The 24007-nt window shown below is 47.9% G+C and overlaps 1 protein-coding gene across 8 annotated transcripts in view; it reads left to right on the forward strand.

Moving 5' to 3' along the window:
* COL26A1 (collagen type XXVI alpha 1 chain) overlaps positions 1-24007 on the forward strand; it is a 176463-nt gene that overhangs the window by 137555 nt on the left and 14901 nt on the right. For all 8 annotated transcript variants that reach the window (XM_035343212.1, XM_035343207.1, XM_035343205.1 and 5 more), the window contains 7 exons: positions 4831-4984; positions 7733-7777; positions 10924-11040; positions 12453-12605; positions 19651-19743; positions 21238-21299; positions 23727-23789. In XM_035343212.1, the coding sequence (XP_035199103.1) occupies positions 4831-4984; positions 7733-7777; positions 10924-11040; positions 12453-12605; positions 19651-19743; positions 21238-21299; positions 23727-23789 (687 nt within the window). The remainder of the gene's footprint in view (positions 1-4830; positions 4985-7732; positions 7778-10923; positions 11041-12452; positions 12606-19650; positions 19744-21237; positions 21300-23726; positions 23790-24007) is intronic.

Below are 24007 nucleotides of genomic sequence, written 5' to 3' on the forward strand. Positions count from 1 at the left end.
CAAACGTCTGCTGGCTTTTGAAACCAAACAACTGTGTCTGCATCAGAGCCTTGCGTTCACAGGTTTCCTAATGCTACAAGAGAGATACCGCTCTCCATCAGGCTTCGTAAAACTCCCTGTTTAGCTCTGTGTCTGGATGAATGATTAAAAAACTCTTCTATTTTGCCAAATAATTTGCTATAAAGAAAGATTTGTCCAACAAGTTATGCAATTACCATTATTAATCAGCTTGTGTCTTTACAAGATCGAGGGAATCTCACTTTACACTGTAATTTTTAGCTGATGAGCTAGATTCATGCACTTTTTTTTCCCTCCTTTTCAGAAAGAGATGGAGGGGAGTTCATGAGGGGAGTTCATTCTGTCAGTGCTTCAAGAGAGCAAATATCCCGCTTATTAATTAATAATATCCATCTGGATTGTGTCAAATGATCCCCCTGCATTTCCATGGGTTTTTATCCAAAGAAAAACATTCTGAGCCCTGTTGTATCGATTTTGAAATCGTTGGACGCCCGGCTGTTCTTCCCTCATTTCTAGCACCTACTAGTTACAGGACATCAGGAATGCAAGCAGAGGACAGATGATGGGAGGAGGCTGTTTTTGTGAAATCTTCTTCTGATGTGTGGGAACAACCAAAATAGGGTTCTTGAAAGCCACTGTAAGCCAAAAAAATCCTCAGACACTGAACATCTCAAGAAGATGAAAACCTTCCTCCCATTTCCATTGTCCCTGGGCTGAGCTTTTGATCTGACGCAAGAAATGTGGTATGTGTCTGAAGTTTAGAAAGTTTATGCTGGCAAATAGAAGAGGGGGAGTTGGGTTGAGTAAGCTGGGACTGAGCTTCAGGCACGTAACACTAACATCCCTGCTGAGGGCCCTACGCAGAGGAGAGCCAGGCTTCGAGCCGCGGGAGAAGGGCGAGCGCCAGACACTGTACAGAGGTGAGCCCGGTGGCTCTGCGGGGCTCGGAAAGCCCAGGGGCGACTTTTGCAGGCAATAACCTCTGCCTCTGGCGCTGGCCTGCGGGCTCCTGGGCCAGGGCAGTGCGTCATCCCTCCCGCGCTCCCTTCGCCTTCGCACGCCGGCTCCTGCATCGGGCCTGGCTCCCGTGGCGGTGCTGGCAGGGGACTCGGCCCCAGTGTTTCAGATCCTTCCAGCTTTCTGACCCAGTTCAGCTCTATCTGAGAGGTGGGGTCCGGAAACCAGAGGCAAGCCCTCGTCTCATGCTGGTGGAACCTCTGCTGCCAGAGGCTCTGGTTCAGGGTGTCCATTTAGGCTCAGATTTGACTTTTCACTTCTGTACGTGCAAAAAGCCAAAAGCCCGAGTGCTTTGCTGACGTGAGGCCATCCTTCCCCCTCGCGCAATGCTGTGCAAACTGGGAGGAAAGGTCTTTGTGTCTCATGCAGATCTGCCCCCCTGCTACCACAAGCAGCAGCCACAGGTGCTGCCCCTCGGGAAGTTCCCTGTACCTGCTTCTGCTTGGTTGGGCGACTGTCGCGATCCTTGGCACCCAGATGCATGTCACGGTGTCATTGGGGTGTTTTGTGCCTCCACTCTCCTTTTTTTGTCATAACTTTTGCACTGCGCGTAGTAATAGTAACAGACATGGGCACTGCTTGCAGTGAGGACTCCCAACCAAAGCTGTGCCTTCTTCTTCAGTTGGTGTTAGCTTTCTGTCCACCTCAACCCTACTGAACAGCAAATACCAAGACTTTAATACGGGGACTTTAATCCATTGCACATTTTGCTAATTTGCTTTCTGGCTGTGAGCCCCTGTGGTATCGTTTTCCAGCAGTTTACTCAGAGGGCTAGAAACTTTCTTTTTTTGTTTAATGAAAGTGGGAATTCTCCTCGAGTCCCTTGACTACGGCAATGGCAGCTTTAAGAAAAACAGAACGTGACAGAGAAGAGATGAATGGCTCCAATGCTCTTGTAATAACGCCGAAGGACCCCGGTTGTGCTATGTGCTGTGCTAGCTTATAAAAGGACACTCCTTGCTGAAAGTGCGCACACGTTGAGATTCTGAGTGTGACTAAATCCCTCGTGCTTCTCCTCCTTTGCTTTGGCTCTCTGGATCTCGCGATGTGAGCTGTCCTCTTGCTGTTTTACATCTTCTGGGCACATTTTCAGTCCTGATCATAAAAACTAGAATTTCTCAGCAATTTCAAGTCTTCCCAACCCCTATCACTTTGTGCCCTGGGAAAATAAACTTGTTACGATGGCTCGATCCCCGATGGCCATGAAGTATACATAGCCAGTGTATAAAAGAGCACGCTACGTTGTTCTGTGCATGCCTTTAAATCTTTTCCGGCGTTTATCAACAGAGCGCCCATTTAAACCATGTTTTTTTAATGAAAAGGATACCGTTGCCACTGTTTAGTGTTGATTGTGTGGTAACACGCTTTTATTATCACCCATAAAAATGATTTGGAGCTGTTCCACTCCAGATGCAACCTTCGGCCGAGCTGTGCTAGCTCCGCTCACGCTGCCCCCGAGGGCTGCGTTCCCCCGCAGCCTGCTGGGCTCTGCCCGGTGCTGCTGCCGCTTTCATGGCGCCTCCTCCTGCAGCACCGCTGGGCCACGGCAAAATTACCTCCCAAGGCAGCCCAGGTCGGTCTCTTCTCCCCAGCAGGAGCACCCTAACCCTGGCCTGGCTCTGGCCCCTCCCGCAACACCCCAAAGCGTAGTTTTGCCTCGCTTGCTGAGTGTACTTTGGCAGCGGCATCCAGGTATTTTGCTGGGGAAGAAGGAGAACAATATAATAGGACAAATTGATTCAGAGAACGTCTTTAATGCTCACTTGAGTCCCACATCAATGGGACTTGATGGTAATGCTCGTGGTAAGGGACATGCCTGAGTGTTTGTTGAACTGATAGCACGTTTCCTTCAAAGCCTGACAAGTAAATTACTGGGCAGAAGCACAGCGGTGCGTGAGATGCACCGAACCGATTCCTTCCTTGCCTGGCATCAGAGAAGCCCGTTGGATGGAAGCAGGGCTCGTGGTGGCCTAATTCCTCCTTGCCTTCTTATTACTACCAAAGTGAGGCTCTGGACCCATTAATAAAGAGGAGGAATTTTGTTTGTTTGCAGCAGCTGAGGTATGGCTCCCCCGCATTAAGCTAGCTCCCAGTTTAATTAGTTTCTGATTCACTCCTGTCAGGCCCGTGCATTCTGTGGGAAGTTCATCATTCCTGGCATTGCTGTAATACTGGCTCTCACCAGGCCTTGTAATAAATAAGTGATAAACCCCGTAATAATTGCAAGTTAAAAACAAATGAGCGGAGCCAAGTCACTCTCATTTATAATTGCAGAGTGACTTCATTATGTACAGACGAGGGCAGCATGTAAAAGCTGAAACTTCTAGGGATTCAGTGGAAAGTTTGAGCTGCGTTCTCTTTTATTTCCCTTATCCGTGAATCAGCATTTGGTTAGGTGGTTTCCAAACAGGAAGGAACGCTGCTGTAACAAATACTTGGTGCACTCCTCAAACCGTTTCCCGGTGGGTTTGCTGGTTAGGTGGGATGTCTGCAGCAAAACTCTTGCTCCGGGAGCCTCAGCCCTGCTCCGGGATGGGCATCCCGCACCCGTCCTGGGCAGGTGGCTGGGCTGCTGCTGCATCCCAAGCGCCGCTGATGGAGCAATGATGTCTAGCAGCTAGATGATGCCTAGCAGCTAGATGATGCTTAGTGACGGGGATAAAACTCGTTTGCAGCAGAGCACGGGGGCTTGGCAATCCAGGCCAGCGGTCCCAGTGGGCTGGTAAGTGAAGGGATAGTTTTGCTTTTGCAAAAGACATCTGCAGACTGCCTCGTTATGCCGCCCTTGCTTAGAGGCTGGGAAGATGGGGAGGAAGCATACAGGTTAAAAAAGAAAAATATTTTATAAAGAATCCTATTTTATGAAAACTAATAAAAACGTTGATCACAAATGGCAGTGATGGTTCCTGCGGGCTTCACTTTAACTGAGGTTGTCAGCGGGCAGAGTCCACCTGCATCTCCCCTCCCTCCACTTCCAGGAGGATTTTGCAGCCACGCTAAAGCCTCATTTCCAGTTTGATACGGGCCACCAGTGGCTGGGGGTGTGCAGCTCGATGAACAGCAGTCTGAATCGTACGGGGAAAACGGGATCGCTTTGCCAAGGAGCTCAGGTTGTAAATGGCCCAAATAGCTCAGGGACGCACGCTGGGATGGGGATTTATTTGAAGGCAGTGTGTTTACAAGGTATAGAAGCAGTTGTGAGTTTTAATAATACCCTACTACTGCTAAGCAGAGCTTTTTGAGGAAATTGCCTCCGTTTTATTTGCTCCCAAATTAAAGCACTCTTTAAAAGTTTCATATTCTCTGTCTTGTTTGATTCATTAAGCGTTTGTCCTGTGGCCTGCAGCCAGCAGCTGTCCTGAGGCACCTCAGGCTGCCACCCAGGACATCCCACGGCCCCTCACATTGTACCAGCTCAGTGATTTCTGACCCGATTTCAACCGAGCAGTGAGAAGCCGTGTCCTCACCCCAGCTCTGTTCCCTGGGTTCCTGTTCCTAGCCAGGGACACAGCTGCACTGGAGGCTGAATCTCTGCAAGCAGCGAAGCCCTCTCTAAGGAGGGCATGCAGCGTGGCATGGGAACCTCTTGAAACATCACCCAGCTCATTTCTGGGGTAATTATTGCCTCTTTCAGAAAACCAATGGAGCTTTAACACCAAAACCCTGCAGTCTGTGCTGCAGAGCTATCCACAGCTCCTGCTGCCAAGGAGAGGAGTTTCAAGACCTCTTGGAACTGAGACCGTGAGTGAAACCATCCCACTGACCTTGTCTGACTTCTCTGCATCCCCTATCTAGATCCTCCTGCTCGAAGCTGCGGAGCGAAGCCCCCCGTTAGAAAACAACCTGCCAATCACTGGGACGACAGCCACCTGGTACGATGACTTGCTGCCAGACGCCTTTCCCCTGCTAAATCCCGGGACCGTCTTGAGGAAAACGGTGGGACCTGCTGGTAAGCATGACGTGCTCTCTGCTAAGTTGGTCAGCCCACATACATGGTTCCTGTAGGGTGCCTACGCAATAGGCCGTGCTGACCTGACGTGGTGGAAGCCTCACAGGAGAGGGGTTAGAGGGAAAGGCTGCCAGCTCCTTCCCTCAGCTCTGTAAAGGTTTTCTAACTCTATGGTTTACTAATGGGATTTTTTTAATTATTTTTTGTGGGCATGTTTGCTGCCATGTGCATGACCCAACGGGGAGCCGTTGGTGCTGTGGGATGAGTGTGGGCAGGCAGCCTTGCTGACACAGGTGGCTCAACCTGCTGCTTGCTTTGCACCCTCACCGGGGACATTGCAGCTTTGGCCAGGCTGCAAGAGCTCGCTGCAAGGTGGGATTGTGCTCAGCAGGAAAAGCACCCTGTGGAGAGGTAGTTAGAGAGCTTTCATCCTCAGTGTTAGGGTCAGAAGCAGCGTTAGTTAGCTGCAGAGCCACGATTCCTCCAAACCAGGGGCTGTTCAATCCAAGGGTTTAACATTGCCTGTGTCCCTGTGGATCTGGAGGCCTGGATAGATTGAAACATTCCAGAGGAAGCTCCAGAGAGCCAGCAGGGGAACAGGGGGACCATTTGTGTTCACCTCCCGAGCACTGACTGCAGTGTTTCCCCATGGGGAGTTGTGTGGGGCGGCAGAGGACTGGGCCAGGGGTAATTCTTGCTTTTATTAGGAGGAAAAACTTTCCCATGAATAGCAACATCAGTTGCACTCTGCATTATATTTTTTAAATTTACCATAAACACAATGGGCTGTTTTATGATCCCTCTTGTGGTATGAAAAAAAAATACACTTACAAGAAATCTCCCTCTGAGCCCACTTGGCTAGACAGATCACTGCGCATTGAATTTCCTTGACCTTGGCATCCTCAACTCAAGATCCCTGCTCTCTGCTTCCAAAGCACTGTCTGTCAGTTGCTTTGCTTGCTCCCAAAGCAGTTCTTTATCCTCTGTAGGGCCTACTTTCCTTTTTTTTTTTTTTTTCCTTTTTTTCCCCCCTTTATTTTGTCAGAGCAGTTTATTATGGCAGCCCTTCACGACTGCAGCAGACTTGGAGCAACCAACATAGACCAGATGTCGTCCATGTTTATAATTTGACAGGATGCCACAACATGGAGGGAGGTTCACTAACAATATGTTCTGCAAAGTATTTTCAGAACCACAGTGACAGCTGCCAGGAACTGAATTAAAGCAGTTTCCCCCAGTGTCCATTATGTGCTCACTCTGCCTCCTCCATGTCATTTATTTCTGCTGTTGCAGTATCTCTGCACCTGCAGTTCGTTGTACTGAAGTCAATCTAGCAGAAGTACTGATGACTCTGTCCCTTCCACTCAAAGTCCTCTCCTCTCCGAGGCTCTGTACACGCGATCACCTCCTCCTGCTCAGCACGGAGCGATGAATGCCATTCCCCCAGACTTTTGGCAGTGCTGCAGAACAGAACAATCTCTTGTAGAGCTTGCATCGGGTTGACTCCAGGGCCCAATATCAGCACCCTCCACCCTGGCAGGAAATCCAGGTAGCTAGTGAGCACCTCCAGAAGCCACCACGTTGTTGTCTGAGCTGTACGTGAGTGCTCTGTCTCCTCAGCCAGACTGCCAGGCTGGGTGCACGGCCAGCTGCAGGTGTTACAGTCCCGCCTGCCTCCTTCCACCAGGTGTAGTCCTTACTCATTGTTACCCTGCATTTTTCTAGCCTTGATTTATTTAACCTAGCGTGGAATAACAACTCCAGCATAATAACTGGGAATCAGGCATGCAATGGGGCATTTCAGGTCAGGACGATGTCTTTCAGCAATTAGAAGTAATCAGTTAAATTGCTTATTGACATGTAATTGCCTCCTCAATGCCCCAGCTGAGCTCTGCGGACTTCAAGTGCTTGCTTTGCTAAGGAGCTGTGGGGATGTTTCACGGATCAGGGTTCACACTTGGCTTCCTTCCCTCCCAACATCAGTTTCTATCTACAATTCAAAGCCAGCCAAAAAATGCATTGGGGATTTTGGTGAAATGTGGGGAATTTCATGCAGTTGGTGTAGGGTGGTGGGGACTGCCCCTTTTTTCGTGATTTCAGCATGGTTCTGTCACTTGCTGCTTCAGGCTCGCCCCAGGTTCACTTGCAGTGATTGCAGACCTCAGGAGATCTTTCACCAAGTGTGATCGTAGATTAGGTGGAAGTCAAACTCGAGTGCCCTGTGTGATTTGGGGTTGTGGAAAGCTATGCTTCTGTACCTGCCATCCCCTTCCCCAGCGTGTTTTGTGAAATACTGCCTGCTTTGCCCTGCTTCTACTCTTTCAGCCAAAGCAAATCCAAGTCCCAGCTTGTGTGCTGCCAAATTTCTAAACCCGATGGACTGAGGGCAGGATCTTGGTGCCTAGCACAAAGACGGGTGATACGGACTGGCTGCTTTGAACAATGGGAGTGTTTCTGGATGACCTTCTAGCTCTGAGTTGGCTGGTGCCTCTCCAGGCTGAGGTCCAGGAAAACTTGCTACTGTTTCTTGGGGTAGCTGTTTCTTGTGTGAGTGGCAGGGCCGAGAACAATCATTTAAAAGCAATCAGTGCTGTTGAGACAGCTGCACCACTGGCCTTTCTGATCAGCTTGTTAATCAACAGGATACATTTTACTGAGAATTAAGAAAATATATGTGCTCTGCCTGAGCCAGTTGGCAGCAAAAGACCTAATTTTTTATTTTTCTTTTTTAACCACCCTCTTAATTAGAGCCTAAAGGACACAGAGGTGCAGAGGAGCAGCTAATACCGCAGGGTAAGTGAATGGTTTCTGCTATTTCCTTTTTCAGAGCACAAAGTGTTGCTGTGCCCAGTCCCGTATGTAATATTTCCCAAAACCAGAAGCATCCTGTGGCCAGGAGTCCTCAGGAATTTGGAACCTCACAGACACAGAGGGGCTGGATTTCTTCTTCAGGTTTTGTTTGATCACGGGAGGCAGAACACCAGGTTTATCAGCTTGGAGACGTTTGGTTCCCCCGGCACACGGAGGCTGGAAAGCGCTGCCCGAGGGAGAGGCAGTTCACTGAGGGACGCACGGCAAGAGCAAATGGGGCACACTGAGTACAGGGTGAAAGCACCGTTATTATCTCGCTGGGATCGCCTGCCAGGGGCACTGAAAGCTGCTGGTGATGGTCAGGGCATTGATTTGCTGAGCTCTGTTCAGAGAATAACGTGCTCCTGTCTGTACAGACAAGACCTTGGGGAAAGAAGGGGAACAGGTGTTGTGTTGCAGGTTAATGACAGGGCCGGGAAGAAAATCCAGGTCTCTGCACATCTGATTTGGTCACGAGCAGTAGCATGCTTACCCTCGACCTCTTTTTACTTTTCCTTTTTTTTTTTTTTTTTTTTTTTCTTTAATTTATTTTGGGCAATGAATGCTTTCCAGGAGCTCCAGCTCTCTGAAAGCAATGAATGTCACTGCAGCAGAGCTGATTTATGCCAGCTGAAGATTTGACCTGTTCGGTTTTCCTCCCACTTTTTCCCTGAATCCTTCCCTCTTTCTTCTCCATTTTGCACTTGTCTCTTTTGTGCTGGTAACGCCACTTGTCACCAGTATGAGCATTTGCCTGACACGTTACTCAGTGCCGCTTCTCCCAGCCTTTCCTTTAGCACTTTCCCCCTTCAGGGAAGTAAGTGCCAGCTCCTTTAAAGCTCCGTTGCTGCGGCATGATTGAGGATGCTAGCAGCAAATGATTGCTCCTGGTCTGCAGAGGTTCGCAGGATTGATTTATAAAGGTTGAACTGAAGGATTGAGTCTGACTTACACGGCTGAGGAAACGTTCTGACCCGTGCTCAGCACCGCAGAGTGTCATGCTTGCAGAGCACTGTTTCTGCTGTTCTTCCCTCTGTGCTGGGAAGGATTTGAAGGATTTGCTGTGCTAAGGTTTGGGGGATTTTGGTAGGGTGGAAGAAGCTGTTCACACTGCTCTCAGCTAATGGTCTTGCTCAGTTAAACGGGCTCCCGATCATCTGCCTGAGCTTGCCAAGTACAGCATCCGCTGTGTTGAGTGGGATTTTAGCCCAGATCCACTAAAAGAGCCTCTCTATTCACAGAAAGGTCTGCAGGTTGTGTCCCGTGGGTGAGCAAACTGATGCAAATGAAAACCTTACCTTAATTCTTTGTTCGGTACTTGTATTAAATTAGACGTTCCTTGATAACAGAATAAAACAGAAGTACAGGCATGTGCTCCCACACAAAACCTTTGAAAATCTTTCTTCAGTCTGCCGGGTTCCACCATGGATTAGAGATGGATAGATTTCATTGTTGTAAGAAAAATACATTTTAGCCATCTCTCCAGAATGGCAATAAAAGAAGAGAGGAAGGGGAATCTTTCAAGGGGTCTGGCATCTGGGATTTTTGCTTTGCTCGGAGAAATGCAGACAGTTTGGATAAATGTCCGGGGAAACAGTTTTGTGCCCAGGTAGGCTATCCCACACCTAGGTTGGAAACTGAATCCAAATATTGGAGCTGCAAATGCTGTGAGCCTTGGTTTTTATTACGTAGCCTTGTTCCCTTTGGGGCAGCCATGGAGGAGCTAGCTGGCCAGCGGGCTTCCTTTTCTCCTTCTCTCCCTCCATTCCCATCCACCCCCCTCCACTCCTACCTGCCATGGGTTCTGGCGCTGGTCTCGGAGGGGCCAGTACCTCTTCTCCTACCAGGGCTGGGGAAGGATGCTGACTAAAAATAAATCAAAATTGAATCTGTGCTCTGCTGGGTTATGCTCATGCATAACACATAGAGTAAAACTTGAAATCTGAACGCACCAAAACTTGGATTCAGGTCTTCCTCTGGCTATGGAGCTTATGTCTGCCACCACTGCGATACTCAGAGCTCTTTGGTAGACCAGAAACCAGGAACCTGTGACTCTCCCGACTCTGTCAGCTAATGACTTTATTGTAACCAGTAACCACCTAATCGGAGCAGACGGAACGACTCGCACACCTCTCTGAGGTATTAAAGGCTTCAGTGATGTTTGCCCAGTGTTTAAGTATCTTTCCAAAGCAGCTACTGCCTCTGTGAGCAAAAGACACACAGTGTTTTTCTGAAAAATACTGTGAAATTGCCAAGTGTTGTTACTATTTTGACAGTGTAGTGGAAGCAGCACTAAGGGTGTATTTGCTGGCAGCAGCAATAGCCACTTTCAGGTTACGAACACTGCCGGCACCTCTCTTAGGCTTACAGGGGGTCTGAGCAGCCAAGCCAAGGGGCTGTACTTACTGCATAAGTGACATTTCCAGGTGGGATTGCTCAGCACCCTGCTTATCGATATGAATTAATAACATCTAGTTACTTCAAAAGCGTGGGTGCATTCGTTTCTGTTGGGAATGAGAAATGTTTGTGCACAGCATGGTGCACTCATGAGATAAATGAAAATAGGGGAAAACAAGGAGACGTCTTTGACGCAGAATCTCTGGGCAGTCTATGTATGAGAGCCAGAGCAAGTGGGAGACAGGGTTTGATTTGTTTTTGCAAATATATTTTGTGTATTTTGATACTTTGGGACTACCACGGAGCTGACACACGTCTGGATGGCACTAGCTAAGGAGGGCTTCAGGGACCGGCCAGCCCAGAGCTGCTCTGACCTGGCGAAGGGGCAGTTGCGGGTTCAGGTTAGCTTGGACCCAGCTGGAGGAGCACGTCCTGCTGGCTGGTGGGGCTGAACCTTGGGCATGGGGATGCTCCTGTGTCTCTAAGGACTGGAGGAAGAAGTGGGGAAGCAAGGTCCAGTCTGGCTTTTCTCCCCTATATACCGGCTGGCTGCTGCCACCAGAAACACCCCATCTGCACCAAGCTGCATTTCTCCCCTGTGAGTCCCTCATCTCTGGTTTCCAGGTTGCTAAAGACCTTCCAACCTCAGTAGTGTCCTAACCTCCAACTAATTTCTCTCTGGACGTTTTCAGGGCTGCCAGGACAGGTTGGTCCTCCAGGCCCGGTTGGACCAACTGGTCTTCCAGGACCACCAGGGCCAAAAGGCGAGAAGGGACAACCCGGCGAGAGGGGCCCAGCAGGGCCACCAGGTAAGTCCCAGGGGAAGGCAGTGCCAGCGTGCTGGGATGTATTTCACTTTGTGCAAATTGTCTTTGCAAATAGATCACAAAAGGCTGGGAAACACACGATGCTGAGCATCTTTGGTTTATATTAAATCCATTCCTGCAAGTCCCCTGGGCGCTGAACTCAGCCAGCAGCCCTTACAGTGGGTAAGCAGCTGCATGCAGACCTATGATGGTCCCTGGGATTTCCCAGAAAGCAGAATAGCAGGATCGTGTTTCCCCATCCTGCTCGGGAGCTGTGAAAACGGGTCTCTGATCTGTCAGCCTTCGGAGAAGAACATTGCCTGTTCAACCTTCTCACTGTGTGCCTGTTCTAACTGCCTTTTTTCTCCACCATTTGTGTCAAGCTGTCAGATGCCAGAATGTCAAACTAATGATGCTATTGTACGTTAAGGGAAAAGGTTATGAGGCCATTTTTTCACAGTACACTCCATTTCTGAGCTCGGAGACTTTCTACATCCCCAAAATGTTCCTAAATCTTTTGATGAAGGTGATACTGCACAATAGGTGCCAGACCTCAGCCTCCGAGCTCTGCGTGCATTTCAAAGGCTGTGCCTTGTAAATCTGAGCTCAGGAAAGATTTGAAACTTGGAGCATGCCTTAAAATGTGAGAGCAGCCTTGAACGGTTTTTTGGCATTTTCTGGCAACCCATCAATGGCTAAAGTCTGGCCAAGGATGTGTCTGCTTTTTGGTTTCTCCATTTGCAACAAGAGCTTTCCAGTCCCAAAGGAAGCAGAATAGATTTGCTGCTGGACTGACTGAGTTTCTGTTGTTCGTTCTATGCTTTCCTGGTGGTAAGGTGACATACAGGTGTACGTGCAGGGGAAGAGAAAGAGCTGTGCTTGCTTTCAAGCCTTGCTGCCTTTAGTTTCTTGCTTCATCTCAGGGAGAGGGGAGATTTTACTCTTAGAGGAATTAAGCTTTGCGGCACCTTTGAGCCAAGCAAGGCCGTCTGCTTTGCAGAGGAAGAAGCCAAAGGGAATTAGGAACAGCTTCCCAATTTTCCATTTTTTTCCCTAACTCACACAATTGCAGGTCAGAACCGAAACCCTCCGTTTACTAACAGGGCAAGAATATACTGTGATAATCTCAGGCTGTGGTGGGACCAGATGAGAGGCTATCTGTTGCTTAATGGAAACAACTCTGAGACTGAATTGCTGTTCCTTTCTTGTTTCTCTGCATGTTTTACACCTCCATCACATCTCGCAGCAATGGCTATTTATTTTCAGGTAGCATTTCTTCTCTGTCCTGGAGGAATCATCACCATATAGACTCTCTTCTTTCCAGGAGCGAATGGGCTTGTTACTGCTTTTTACATGGTAGCATCCATCAGCACATCTTCAAATGCACTAACAGATCCTCTCCTGCCTCTGCACAGGGCTATTGGGACCTCAAGGACCAAGAGGACTTCCAGGAGAAACTGGGATCCCAGGTCCCCCAGGTCCTCCAGGGCCACCAGCCACGCCAAGCCTCCCCCTTACCTTCCAACAAGGGGTTCTCTACTCACTTCAGCCCACGGCTGAAAAAGAAAGTAAGTTTCTTTCTGTGATCCCATTTTTTTCTGGTACATCAGCAGAACGGACAGGCATGGAGCAGCTCAGATCTTCTTCCCACCTCCCTGCTGGGCTCTGCCATAGCCCTGCCTTGCCTGGGAGCAGCAAGATGTTGTCTCTGTCACATTTGTCTGTTGGAAGTTCCTGTTAAAGACAAAACATGTCAGAGGTTAGGTGGTGGGTTCACCTCTCCATAGCGAGGAACTAAGTCGCTGCTATTCTGCAAACATCAGTGAGCACAGGGCTTGTGGGGCTTGTATTTGTTTCCTGTGCCTGGTTTTCTGGGTTTATCATAGCTTTGAGGAGGCAACTCAGTGTCCTTTAAGCTTCCGTTCAGGGTAGCTGCTATGAACATGGTCTCTAATGAAACATCAGAGCTCAGGTAGCATCCTGTAAGAGACACATGGGCAGAGACATACAGTGTGTCTGCCCAGTTAGGTGCTGGTGCAATGATCCTGCGTGGTTTTAAGGCCTCTTGGTGCTGCTGTTGAAGTGTTATGGTGCTCAGGGATGCTCAGAAATGTGCAACTACTAAATGTTTGCAGCTCTGAAATTATATAATGTAACAAGGACATCTGTTAAGTGCAGCTCTTTTCCTGCCCCCGCAGACACGGCTCGCCACCTGTGTTTCTGGCACAGCAACTTTATCCCACATCCATGCAAAACACGGAACTGTGGGCTCAAAAGCCCAGACCAGCACTGTAATTTATCTCTTCCCTGTGGCTGGAAGGTCAGGGTTTCTTTGAGCCTACAGTGATTTAAAAATATATTTACTTGATTTGTGTTGTGCGTGGCAAGAAAAGGCTTTCTTGGAAATGCACATCATGCACTCTTATCTGAGCAATCCTGTCTGGGCTTGATCTGATTTCTTCTGATCTGGTGTTGTATTGCTGGCATCTAGTAAGGATAAAGCAGGACTCAGATGTACCTCAGCTTGGCTCGTAAACCCCTGGAGCCCCAACTCTGCCTCGTCTCCCATCTCCACTCCCCCAGACTTCAGCTGTGCCTTTTCCCCAGCTCTTCTGCTCATGTCCAGCTTCAAAGCTCAGTTGGATTGCTTGCAGCCAAGGATTAGTAAGTCTCCCTGTGTCTGACAGTTTTCTAGAGCTTTGCTTTTCCTTCCACCCACTCCCTTCTCCAGATTCCTTTTCTTGAAAGTGAACAGATGTATTTTTAATTAGGGAAGAACTTTAACAGCTCTATTTCATATTCAGTTACTTAAAGCGTATGGGCAAGATTAAATTAATTGGGGTTCAATGCAAAGGTTTTTCCCAAAGCACAGACTGAGCTGCTGCATTCACAAGCCTTATAACGGGGAAGTTTTGTGTCAGTCACCTCCCTGCCTGACACCAAGCAGTGGCTGCATTGTTCGGTGCACTCTGTGTTGAGCCTTTTATTCCAAGCATCCTGGAGGGTGGCTTTGTTACAGCCACAGCTCCCTCTCTCCATGAGCCCTTTAAATTTAACTCTTTCTTACAGGGTATTGGATAGACTTAAAAGTGTGCAAAGACACTGATTGCATGGCCTTCCCAGCTGATGTGTGAGAAGGGTGACCTCTGTGTTATCCCCAAACGGGAGGCAGATAAATGAGTGGATAAATGTCTGCATTAACACAGCCACAACCGGGCAGCAGCAGGCTCTCCCAAGGACTCGAGTCTGTGAGGGGATGGTGACCGCTCTGTCCTTAGGGCAGCCCTGCACTTCTCTACCTGTGGGGGATTTCTTGGTACGCAGAATCACAGAATCACAGAATAGTCTAGGTTGGAAGAGACCTCCAAGATCACAGAGTCCAACCTCTGACCTAACGCTAACAAATCTTCCACTAAACCATATCCCTGAGCTCTACATCTAAACGTCTTTTAAAGACCTCCAGGGATGGTGACTCAACCACTTCCCTGGGCAGCCTATTCCAGTGACTAACAACCCGTTCAGTAAAGAAGTTCTTCCTAATATCCAACCTAAACCTCCCCTGGCGCAACTTTAGCCCATTCCCCCTTGTCCTGTCACCAGACATGTGGGAGAATAGACCAACTGCCACCTCGCTACAGCCTCCCTTCAGGTACCTGTAGAGAGCGATAAGGTCACCCCTGAGCCTCCTCTTCTCCAGGCTAAACAGCCCCAGCTCCCTCAGCCGCTCCTCATAAGACTTGTTCTCCAGACCCTTCACCAGCTTCGTAGCCCTTCTCTGGACTTGTTTGAGTACCTCCATGTCCTTCTTGTAGCGAAGGGCCCAAAACTGAGCACAGTACTCGAGGTGCGGCCTCACCAGAGCCGAGTACAGGGGGACAATCATTCCCTGGACCTTCTGGCCACACTGCTTCTTATACAAGCCAGGATGCTTCTGGCCTCCTTGGCTGCCTGAGCACACTGCTGGCTCATATTCAGCCGACTATCAACCAATACTCCCAGGTCCTTCTCTGCCAGGCAGCTTTCTAACCACACATCTCCCAGCCTGTAGCTCTGTTTGGGGTTGTTGTGCCCCAGGTGCAGGACCCGGCACTTGGCCTTGTTGAACTTCATACCGTTGGCCTCAGCCCATCGGTGCAGCCTATCCAGATCCTCCTGCAGAGCCTTCCTACCCTCGAGCAGATCGACACACGCACCTAACTTGGTGTCGTCTGCAAACTTGCTGAGGGCGCACTCGATCCCCTCGTCCAGATCATCGATGAAGATGTTAAAGAGGACTGGTCCCAGTACCGAGCCCTGGAGGACTCCACTAGTGACTGGCCTCCAACTGGATTTGACTCCATTCACCACAACTCTCTGGGCCCGGCCATCCAGCCAGCTCTTAACCCAACGAAGTGTATGCCAGTCCAAGCCATGAGCAGCCAGTTTCCTGAGGAGAATGCTGTGGGGGACGGTGTCAAATGCCTTACTGAAGTCAAGGTAGACCACGTCCACAGCCTTTCCCTCATCCATGCCATAGAAGGAGCAGACAGGATGCTGTCGCAGCAGTGTGTGCTGCCGAGGCTTGATTTATCTTCTCTTGGAAGAACTAGGGAGCTGATGTAGTCTAGAGGTTTCCAAATTAAGGCCTAATCCTGTGTGGAATTAAAATATTGCTGTTACAGAGACTGGCCTTGATGGAGCTCTCAAGCTCTCTCTGTCCTGGATTTATAACTCGGGTCATGTGAAAAGCAGAAAGCTCTGTGCTCCCTGGTGGTGTCTGCAGCAGGAGTCTGACTAAATAAGTGAGTGTTATATGCAAACTGGTGCTTGGACGGAGAAGACAGCGCTGGTCTTTCCCCTTATGCAGCTGCCATGCCCTCTGCCAGCCACCAGCAGCTTTATCCCAAGCCTCACATCTGACAAACTTAGCAATCTTTCTCTGTCCCATCCACACCTCCCAGGGTCTGCCCCCTCCTGTAGGTTCCAGTGGGTGGGTGGGTGAGCCGAGCAGTGTCAGCTCTTCTGCACTGGTCACTGCTGAAGTCTGGGGTTTAGTAAAGCCCCAGAGCTGCCTACTGGGGTCATGTTATTCATCCAGTTTCTTCCAGGGCATGGGACATGTGAGGCAGCGTTCTGTAGTGGCCCATGGAGATGAAATTTCCTTTGGATGTGTACAGCAATGATTGCATTGACACGTGCAGGAGCAAGCTTGAGTATCTTAGCCCAAAATCTATGGCAAGTCTTATTGTTTTAAAAAAATGTCTTACACAAGTCTCCCTGCCTGTTTAAGTCATCTGCATGGTCATGGTAAAGTTACTGCAATACTGAGACCATTTTTCTTACAAAACTTACCGTTTTCCTTACACGCCGGCTGATTTTGCCTACCAGAGGTTGGTGGAAAGCTGATCCTCAACAACCAATAAAGCTTAGCCTTGTAAATCCTGGGTAGGTTTTTCTTTGTTTTTATTTTTTTATTTTTTTTTTTATGGAGCACATCTGAAAACCATAAACACAAGATTCCAGCTGCTGACAGCAGAGGGAAGCATATTCCTTGTAATGGGCACGTGCACCCACAGAGATGTGAGAAAGCTGCATTGGATTATTAGCAGCCGTACAGCGTTTGGGTCCGCCTGAACATGGTTAATGCATGTGCCTTTATTAATCGCAACAAGTTCCTCTTGGCAATGTTTATCGGTAGGCAGAAGCCCAAAATGGGGAGACGTTTTCTCACAGTTTCATTGTGCTGTGGTGAAGGAATTGGTCCCAGTTGTCTCCCTCCAGATCAGGTAGCAGAAAGGAATTAGGACAGGATTACTTCATTTCCATCCTGTCTCAGCAAATCAAGCCTATAATGGGGGAATTTATCCCTGAGTCAGAAACAGGAGATAGCGGCCAGAGGCTGGCCTGCCCTACCCCGCTGCTGGGGCTGCTGCTGCGAGCGTCGCTTCTTTCTCTGCCACTTGGCAAGGGGTGGCTCAGGTATGTGGTCCAGAGTCAGCTCGGTGTTAAAGCTGAGATGCTGCTCAGGAAAAGGGAAGAAAAGATCTTTGAGAGCTGTGGTTTTCTGTATCTCAAAGATTTCACTTTGCAAAGGACACATAAGATAACGTTAACCTATTTTATAAGGAGAAACTGAAGCGCAGCAGGCTTGCCTGTGTGCCCAACATGCCACCGATGAAAAAGGGTGTAGAAAAGAGATCAGCACCAGTGAGCCCCAGAATCTCCCCGTGTTTACAGGGAGATGGGAAAACCAGAGAGCTGAGTTCTTCCTGCTGCTCTATGAGAATATGGAAAGAGTCCCTTAACGTGAGAGTTGTGTTTTAACATGCTTTAATCCCATTTCATTCACAGTATGTTTCATTCAGAGCTCCTGGAAGAAAACTTTAATCCTGGTGAGTTTTGCACAGCCAGGCAGCTTAGGAAGGAGCCTCTCCGATCTCCCACGTGCCCGTGCTACTGTGCAAATCAGAAGCTGCTGAGCTCAGGGGCTGCTGAGCAGAGCTCCCTTCTGTGTCACTGTTACTGAATCGCCTTCCATAAATAACTTGAGTGTAATAGGTCTAATGTCAGGATGGGTGGATTTGTGGGAAATAACTCTGTCGGTGCAGTAACGTAGTGTTTAGCTGGAATGTTTTGAAACCCAAACCTTTAGCTCCGGTTTACCTCCAGAAGTGATTAAATCCTGTTTGTAGCCCATCCTCTCTCCCTCTCAGCAGACATGCGTTTGATGTTGTTGACCATTTGCTCTCTTAAAAACAAAAGAGTCTGCAATTGCTGTTCAAAGCTCATTTCCCAATTTCATCTCACTCCCAAGCCGTGATGGATTTTGACATGGTTAAATAAAACTCAAATTAATTGGATTACACACTTCACTTGGGTACCTTCCCTTCTGAACATGAAAACAGTCTCAGTTGTTTTTTTGCAGGGCTGTAAAGAAGGGAAGATGGATGGATCTGGAAACAATAGTCAAAGAAATACCTGTTTGCATTCAGGCTTTAGGTTTGAAATTTGGTTCTCAGAGGGATCTGGGTTAGATCTCGTGCTGTTCTGCTGCCAGGATGACGTTGCCGAGATGTTCTGTCATCCCTGGCAGGTAAAGAGATTTCAGTTTTCCCTAGGAGCTGCTTTCAAACACTGAGCTTGAAAGTCTTCTCTGTGATTGCCAGCACTCCAGAAATTGAAAGGGCTTCACAGTGTGTCTGCTAACATTTCTGGAGGTTTCACCTTATGTCGTTGGGGCTGGACTCTGCAGAGTAAGCAAACACTGCTCTGATCCTCCTGGTGTTAGCTGATACTCACAGCAGAGTAGCAGCGAGCCATTTGCAGTCTTTTACACCTGCAAAGAGTTCCCCTGAACTTAATGAGTTAAAGGGATGGGTGAAAGGGAACACCAGTACGTTTGAGGTCATGGGCAGGAGGAGATGGGCATTATTCTGGTATGGTGGCCTCCCGCTGTGGAGAAAGGGGACTTTCAGAGGGTTTACCATTCCAGTGGCCAGGAGTCAACGTCTTCACCCAGGTTAAATGCACCAGGAATCCTGCTGTTGGTCTGGCAGCCCCGACAGGACGATGGATTGTGAATCTCTGTAGCATCAGGACGTGGGGGTTCCCATCTTTGCTTCATGTTATTAGTACCTTGGCCAGTCGTGGAATTTTTGCACCGTGGTTTCCACAGCTGTCAAATAGTGTTGTGGGATGCTCAGATGAAAGATGCTGCCACACGGAACCCCCACAGCCTACCAGCATGCCGCAGAGCAGGTCCACAGGGAATAGGGTTGTTGTTTGTGGGTTTGGTGTAGCAATAAATAATAAGGGTTGTTTTTATTTTGTATAGTTCTGTTTTTTTCTATTCAGTTACCAACTGAAGTGGTAAGCGCATTGGCTCAAAGATGAGGGAAGATGTGGGCAGCTACAGGCTGATTTTTATTCCTACCAGGATATGACTGAGAAAGATGCGGAAAAGCACAAAATTCCTCCAGTTCCTGCTAAAGGCTTTCCTCTCCCTGCTCTGCTCCCATCTCCACCTGTTCCCCAGAGTTCAGGGGACCTACACAGGCTGGCCAGAGAGTTTTCTGCTTACATGGAAGGGGCAGAGCACAGCCTCTCCTTGAGCTTTCCTGCGTCCTCAGACCTGGGGGTGTCTCCCAGCAGCTGCGTGGCAGGGTGAGCTGGCTGGGTTGGTGGGCATGCTGCTGACTGCCGGTTTTTCTCAGCAGTTCACTGGTGCCAGGCATGAGGGAGCTCCAAGTCCATGGGTGATTTCTCAGGTAGCCAGAAACCAGACGCATCTTGGAGATGGCAAATCTGGGGTGAGGTATTGCTGTGCAGTGCAGAGCTACTCTTAAACTGCTTCGGCATTCAAAAGTAGGGTTGCATGGATGTGCAGGAACACCAATTCTTGGACAGAAAGGATGAGTTTTTCAAGGGGCTAGCAGAGGTGGGATGAGGAGGTCTGAGGGCCTGTGCCTTCAGAGAGCAAAAGGACAATTGCTCAAAGAGCCCAGATTTTGCATGCAGAAGCACTGCCTGCCCTTAACCAGTAACAGGCGCCAGAGGATTGAGGAGAGAAGCCCTGCCTGCTGGGACAGGGCAGCTCTTGCTGCAGGGCCGCTAACCGTTCTCTCTTTAACACAGATGGAGAACCCCAGCTGGCCTCCACCGTCATAGACACCATCATGGCTGGCCTGCCAGGACCACGGGGAGCCCCAGGGCCCATAGGGCCACCAGGTAAAACACTCGGTGGAGCTGCAAAGCTGTACTGATGGGGAAGATGAAGAAAAGAGTTTTCTGATGGAGAGTGAAGCGGTCTGTGGGATGCCTGTAGGGAAAGCAAGTGGTCCTCACTGGAAGGGCTGTGGAGCCACGGGTCCAGGAGTGGGAAGGGTGGCAAGAAGTAACCAGTGGATATCTGTGGAAAGCAGCAGGTTTTTTATTTTTTTTAACCTTATAGCAATTCCTAACTGCTTTGGCAGGACACATCCTGAGAAGGGAATAATTGGAGTGTCCCTAAGAATGGGTTGTCCAGTGAGGTCCTCTATGAGAGCAGAGCTGTTCCCACTGCTGGTGCAATCCTGTCCTGCTGCCGTGGAGCTCTACTGAGCAGGATCTGGCCAGCTGTCCTCAGTGATATCTATGCAGACTTTGGAGTTGGTTTGAGCCATTCCAGATTTGCACCAGCGTAACTGAGATCAGAAGCTGGGATGAAAATTTAGTAACAAGTCTTCTGTTTCTCAGTGCTGATGGGTGGCTTAAATGATAATGTTCCTGCAAACATCAGCACTTCCCTGTATGATGCATATTTAGGAGTGAACTCCCATCAGTTGCAGAAAAGGCTTTTCCCTTCATTATGAGGGCCTTTCATTTATCCTTCAGTTCCTTTATTCTCTGACTGAAGTATTTGTATGGGGCATTAATGATTGAGGCTGATTCACCTGTACTTTGTGTATAAAGTCCACATTGTTTCATCTCAAGGGTTGTGGCAACTAAAGCAGAGAGGAGTATTGCTAAGTTCAGACTAAGCAGATATCCTGTCTTCCATTTGCAGGTATAATTTAACAGCTACTGTTGGGATATAATTGTTTTTCTGAAAGGAATGAATCTGTTACCTGACTGTATAAAACAATTTGACCTGTTTAGGCAGTGTTTGACACGTCCTGGAAGCAACCTCTTCTGTGGAACAGATTTAAAATGAATTTCTTGCCACTGGAGTGAGTGTGCAAAGAACAAAAGAGCACTTTGCTTTGCCACAGTTGGCCTCCTGTTCAGGCTGTGTCCAAACCCTGTCTCCTTCATGTTCATCACCAACTTTCTGACAAAACCAGAGAGCCAGACTGCAGCAGGCTTGCAGACTTTCTACCTACAGGACTCCCTCCATTTCAGTTTGCTCTGATGTAGCTGTTTCATGGATCTAGTTTAAGATTTCTAAGGAGTTATTATTGGAAGCAATGGAAATGCAACATGTTGCTGACATCCTTCCTGCCCTATTTTCACCTTTTCATCCTCCCAGAGCTCTAAGGTCTTCCCTAGGGCATAGGGACGTATTATATCAGGATGTGGGTGTCCAAGGACCCGGTGTATGAAGTGCTTGTGCTGTAGTCCTGTGACTGATGAATGGCTCTCACCCACTGAGAGATGAAGAACAATGAAAGGAAGTGCGCATGTATGGAATTTAGGGTCCTTCCAAGTCTCCTTAAACTTGTCTCAAATGCTGATTCCCACCAGGGCCACCAGGCGCATCAGGACCCAAAGGGCCCCCAGGACCCATCGGAGTCCCTGGATCACAAGTAAGGGTTTTAGGGCTTTGGGGCCGGGGGCAGCGGTGGGGCTTAGGTGTGAAGGTGTGAAGCATCTTCTCATTGCAGAAAGAGAGCAAATACTTTATAAATCTTGAATCTGATGTCTTGGTCCCAATGAAATTCTGTGATTTTAATACCTGTTTGTCATCCTGAAGTAGGATAAGAAGTTGAAATGGTTGCACTTTCCAGGCTTTCCCTTAATCATAACAACACATCTTGCTGTTACTCTGTCAAAATGTTTTACTGTAGCCTGAGTTGACGCAAAGGATTTGACATAGACTTTACTAAAACTGTGATAGAAAAATACTGTGTTTCCTGTGGAACACATAAAAAGGATAAAAATGTATCGATGAGAATTCACCATTGCACCAAAGTGAATTTCTTAAGCCTAATTTTTTGGAAATAGCACTTTCCATTCAATAAAAAACATCACAAATTACGATCAGTTTGAGTGATTAGATATTGATACAAAATTTGTGGAGGGGAAGATCGTCATGGAGTGTGATAACCTCACTAAAAAGAATTTATGATAGAACGGCAAAGTATTCACATGGAAGAAAAAAATGTGAAAAGGAAAGAAGAGAAGCTATGATGAATAATGAACTGCCAAGCTGCTCCAAATGGTGGCTGGCTGATACAAGGGGACTCCAGTTTGGGGAAGAATGTTTCTTACTGTGGAGGTAAACCAGTGACATCCAATATTTCAAAGGTATCTGACCTGACTAAGGAAATGAAAGTGACTGAAGAGAACAGAAGAGAGGGAAAGGTTAAGTAATTTAGACGATGGATGTAACTCAGATCCTGATATGACAGGTTTGGGATTGCTAGAAATTAGAGAAAGGAGACTTCTACTATGTATTTATTAATCACTTTGAAGAAGCAACGGAGAGCAGGTTAGTGAAATTTTGCCAGTGTAGCAGAATCACTTCAATTAGTGAATGCTCTGGAGAACGGTGAGAAACTCCAGATAGATATGAACACAGTGGGAAATTTGGCAGCAAAATGACGGTTGCAGTTTAACGTGATTAAATATAAGGTAATTCACAATTCATAAATAGGCTCTGTAATAGAGTCTGGCTTTTTCACATGCAGCACGCTTTATATATTTTTTTATTTTTTACAACAGATTTGTTTAATTCGTTGTTCTTGAGCTTCCCTCTGTAAACATACACTCAAATTCAATGTTGAGAGCTGTCAAGTGCAAAGGTTACTTATGGGCATTGAGCTCTGTTCCTGCTGCATGTTTGACATGGGGCTAAGTCTGGTTTGTGCCCTACCTCATTTGCCAGCTCTAGTTAGCCTCCTAAATCAAGGCTTGAATTTGTGGGGAGGATTGACTGCAGGCAAGGAGCAACGTGCTAATGGGGAGCACTGCTGCCTCCCAGATGAAGCCGCATGCTATGGGGACCCAGGAGTTGGACTCAGTGATCCTCGTGCGTCCCTTCCAACTCTGATATTCTATGAATCTGTGATTCTAAACTGGGAGAGTGCTCCTCCTGTAGTTCCTGATCTTGTTTGGCTGCATAACCAGATGATGAGGCTCCTTGCAGCTGTGCCTAGACAGCCCATTTCTCTGGCTGCTGCTGCTTTCTGGGGCTGTTGTTAAGCAGGATGGCTTAAATCGCCAGCTGTCTGGAGTGGAGCAGGGGGCTCTTTTGCTGCAGTCTCCAAGGAGATGTGCAAGTCACTTGAGGTGGAAAAAAGCATCTTGCATATGGCCATGCGGAACTGACATGCTGAATATAAACAAACAATATTGTGCTCTTCCTGCCTGGTTTATACCCGTGGCTTCACTGGGTGTGTAATTTAAGAATTTTGATAGATTTTGCCAAGCAGTTCAATTAGTGGAAGTCTGGAGACAATGCCCTTCTTATCCATTGGTGACTTGTTTTATAGATTTATTCAACCCAGGGAGCAAAATTATTAGTAGAGATTGGGCTTAATTTGAAAATTGTTTATTAGGGTGAGTGAATCGCTTCAAAATAATTTCCACTGCACAATCCAATTAATTTTCAGGTATGTATGCTTACTCATGCCACCCACTGAGGCAATTATGAAAAGGAGGAAAGTAGTGGGGATTTTTAGGCCAACCATACCATCTGTTTATTAATTTATTCTCAGTCACTGAGAACAAGAACTATCCTGCCACACTGACCCCTTACAAAATGCTACATCAGTAGCTTGCAGTTCATTAAAAGACCCAAAGAGAGGGGATATGAAGAAAATACAGTGCTTGGATATCTGCAAAATGAGCTTCTGTTGTTGCTGCTTGAGGGCAAAAGAGAATCCAGCCCAATCACTTAATGGGTATATGAGGTTTTCAGGAGCTGACGATCACTGGGAAATGTTTTCGCTACATCTTCATAAAGAATGCACGATAGAAGTTAATATCTCCTTGTTCTGCCTCTCTTCTAGGGCTTACCAGGCTCTCCAGGACAACCCGGGCCAAAAGGCTCCAAAGGAGACCGAGGAGAGAGAGTAAGGTTTTACATACGTGGATTGATTCCCAGCAGGATCTGGGTTAATGCCTTAGAAATTGCATACAGCAGGTCTTTCAAATTCCATGGGGCTGCAGCCATGACCAAATTTAAATGCAAGGTCTAAGTCTTTTGAAAAAAAAAAAAAAAAAAAAAAAAGATGAGAGGTTACTGAACAGATAAAAGGTTGAACTGCTTGCACAGTCTGGTGTTCCTTAA

This window comes from Oxyura jamaicensis, chromosome 19, assembly GCF_011077185.1.
Source record: "Oxyura jamaicensis isolate SHBP4307 breed ruddy duck chromosome 19, BPBGC_Ojam_1.0, whole genome shotgun sequence".
Classification (NCBI taxonomy): Eukaryota; Metazoa; Chordata; class Aves; order Anseriformes; family Anatidae; genus Oxyura; species Oxyura jamaicensis.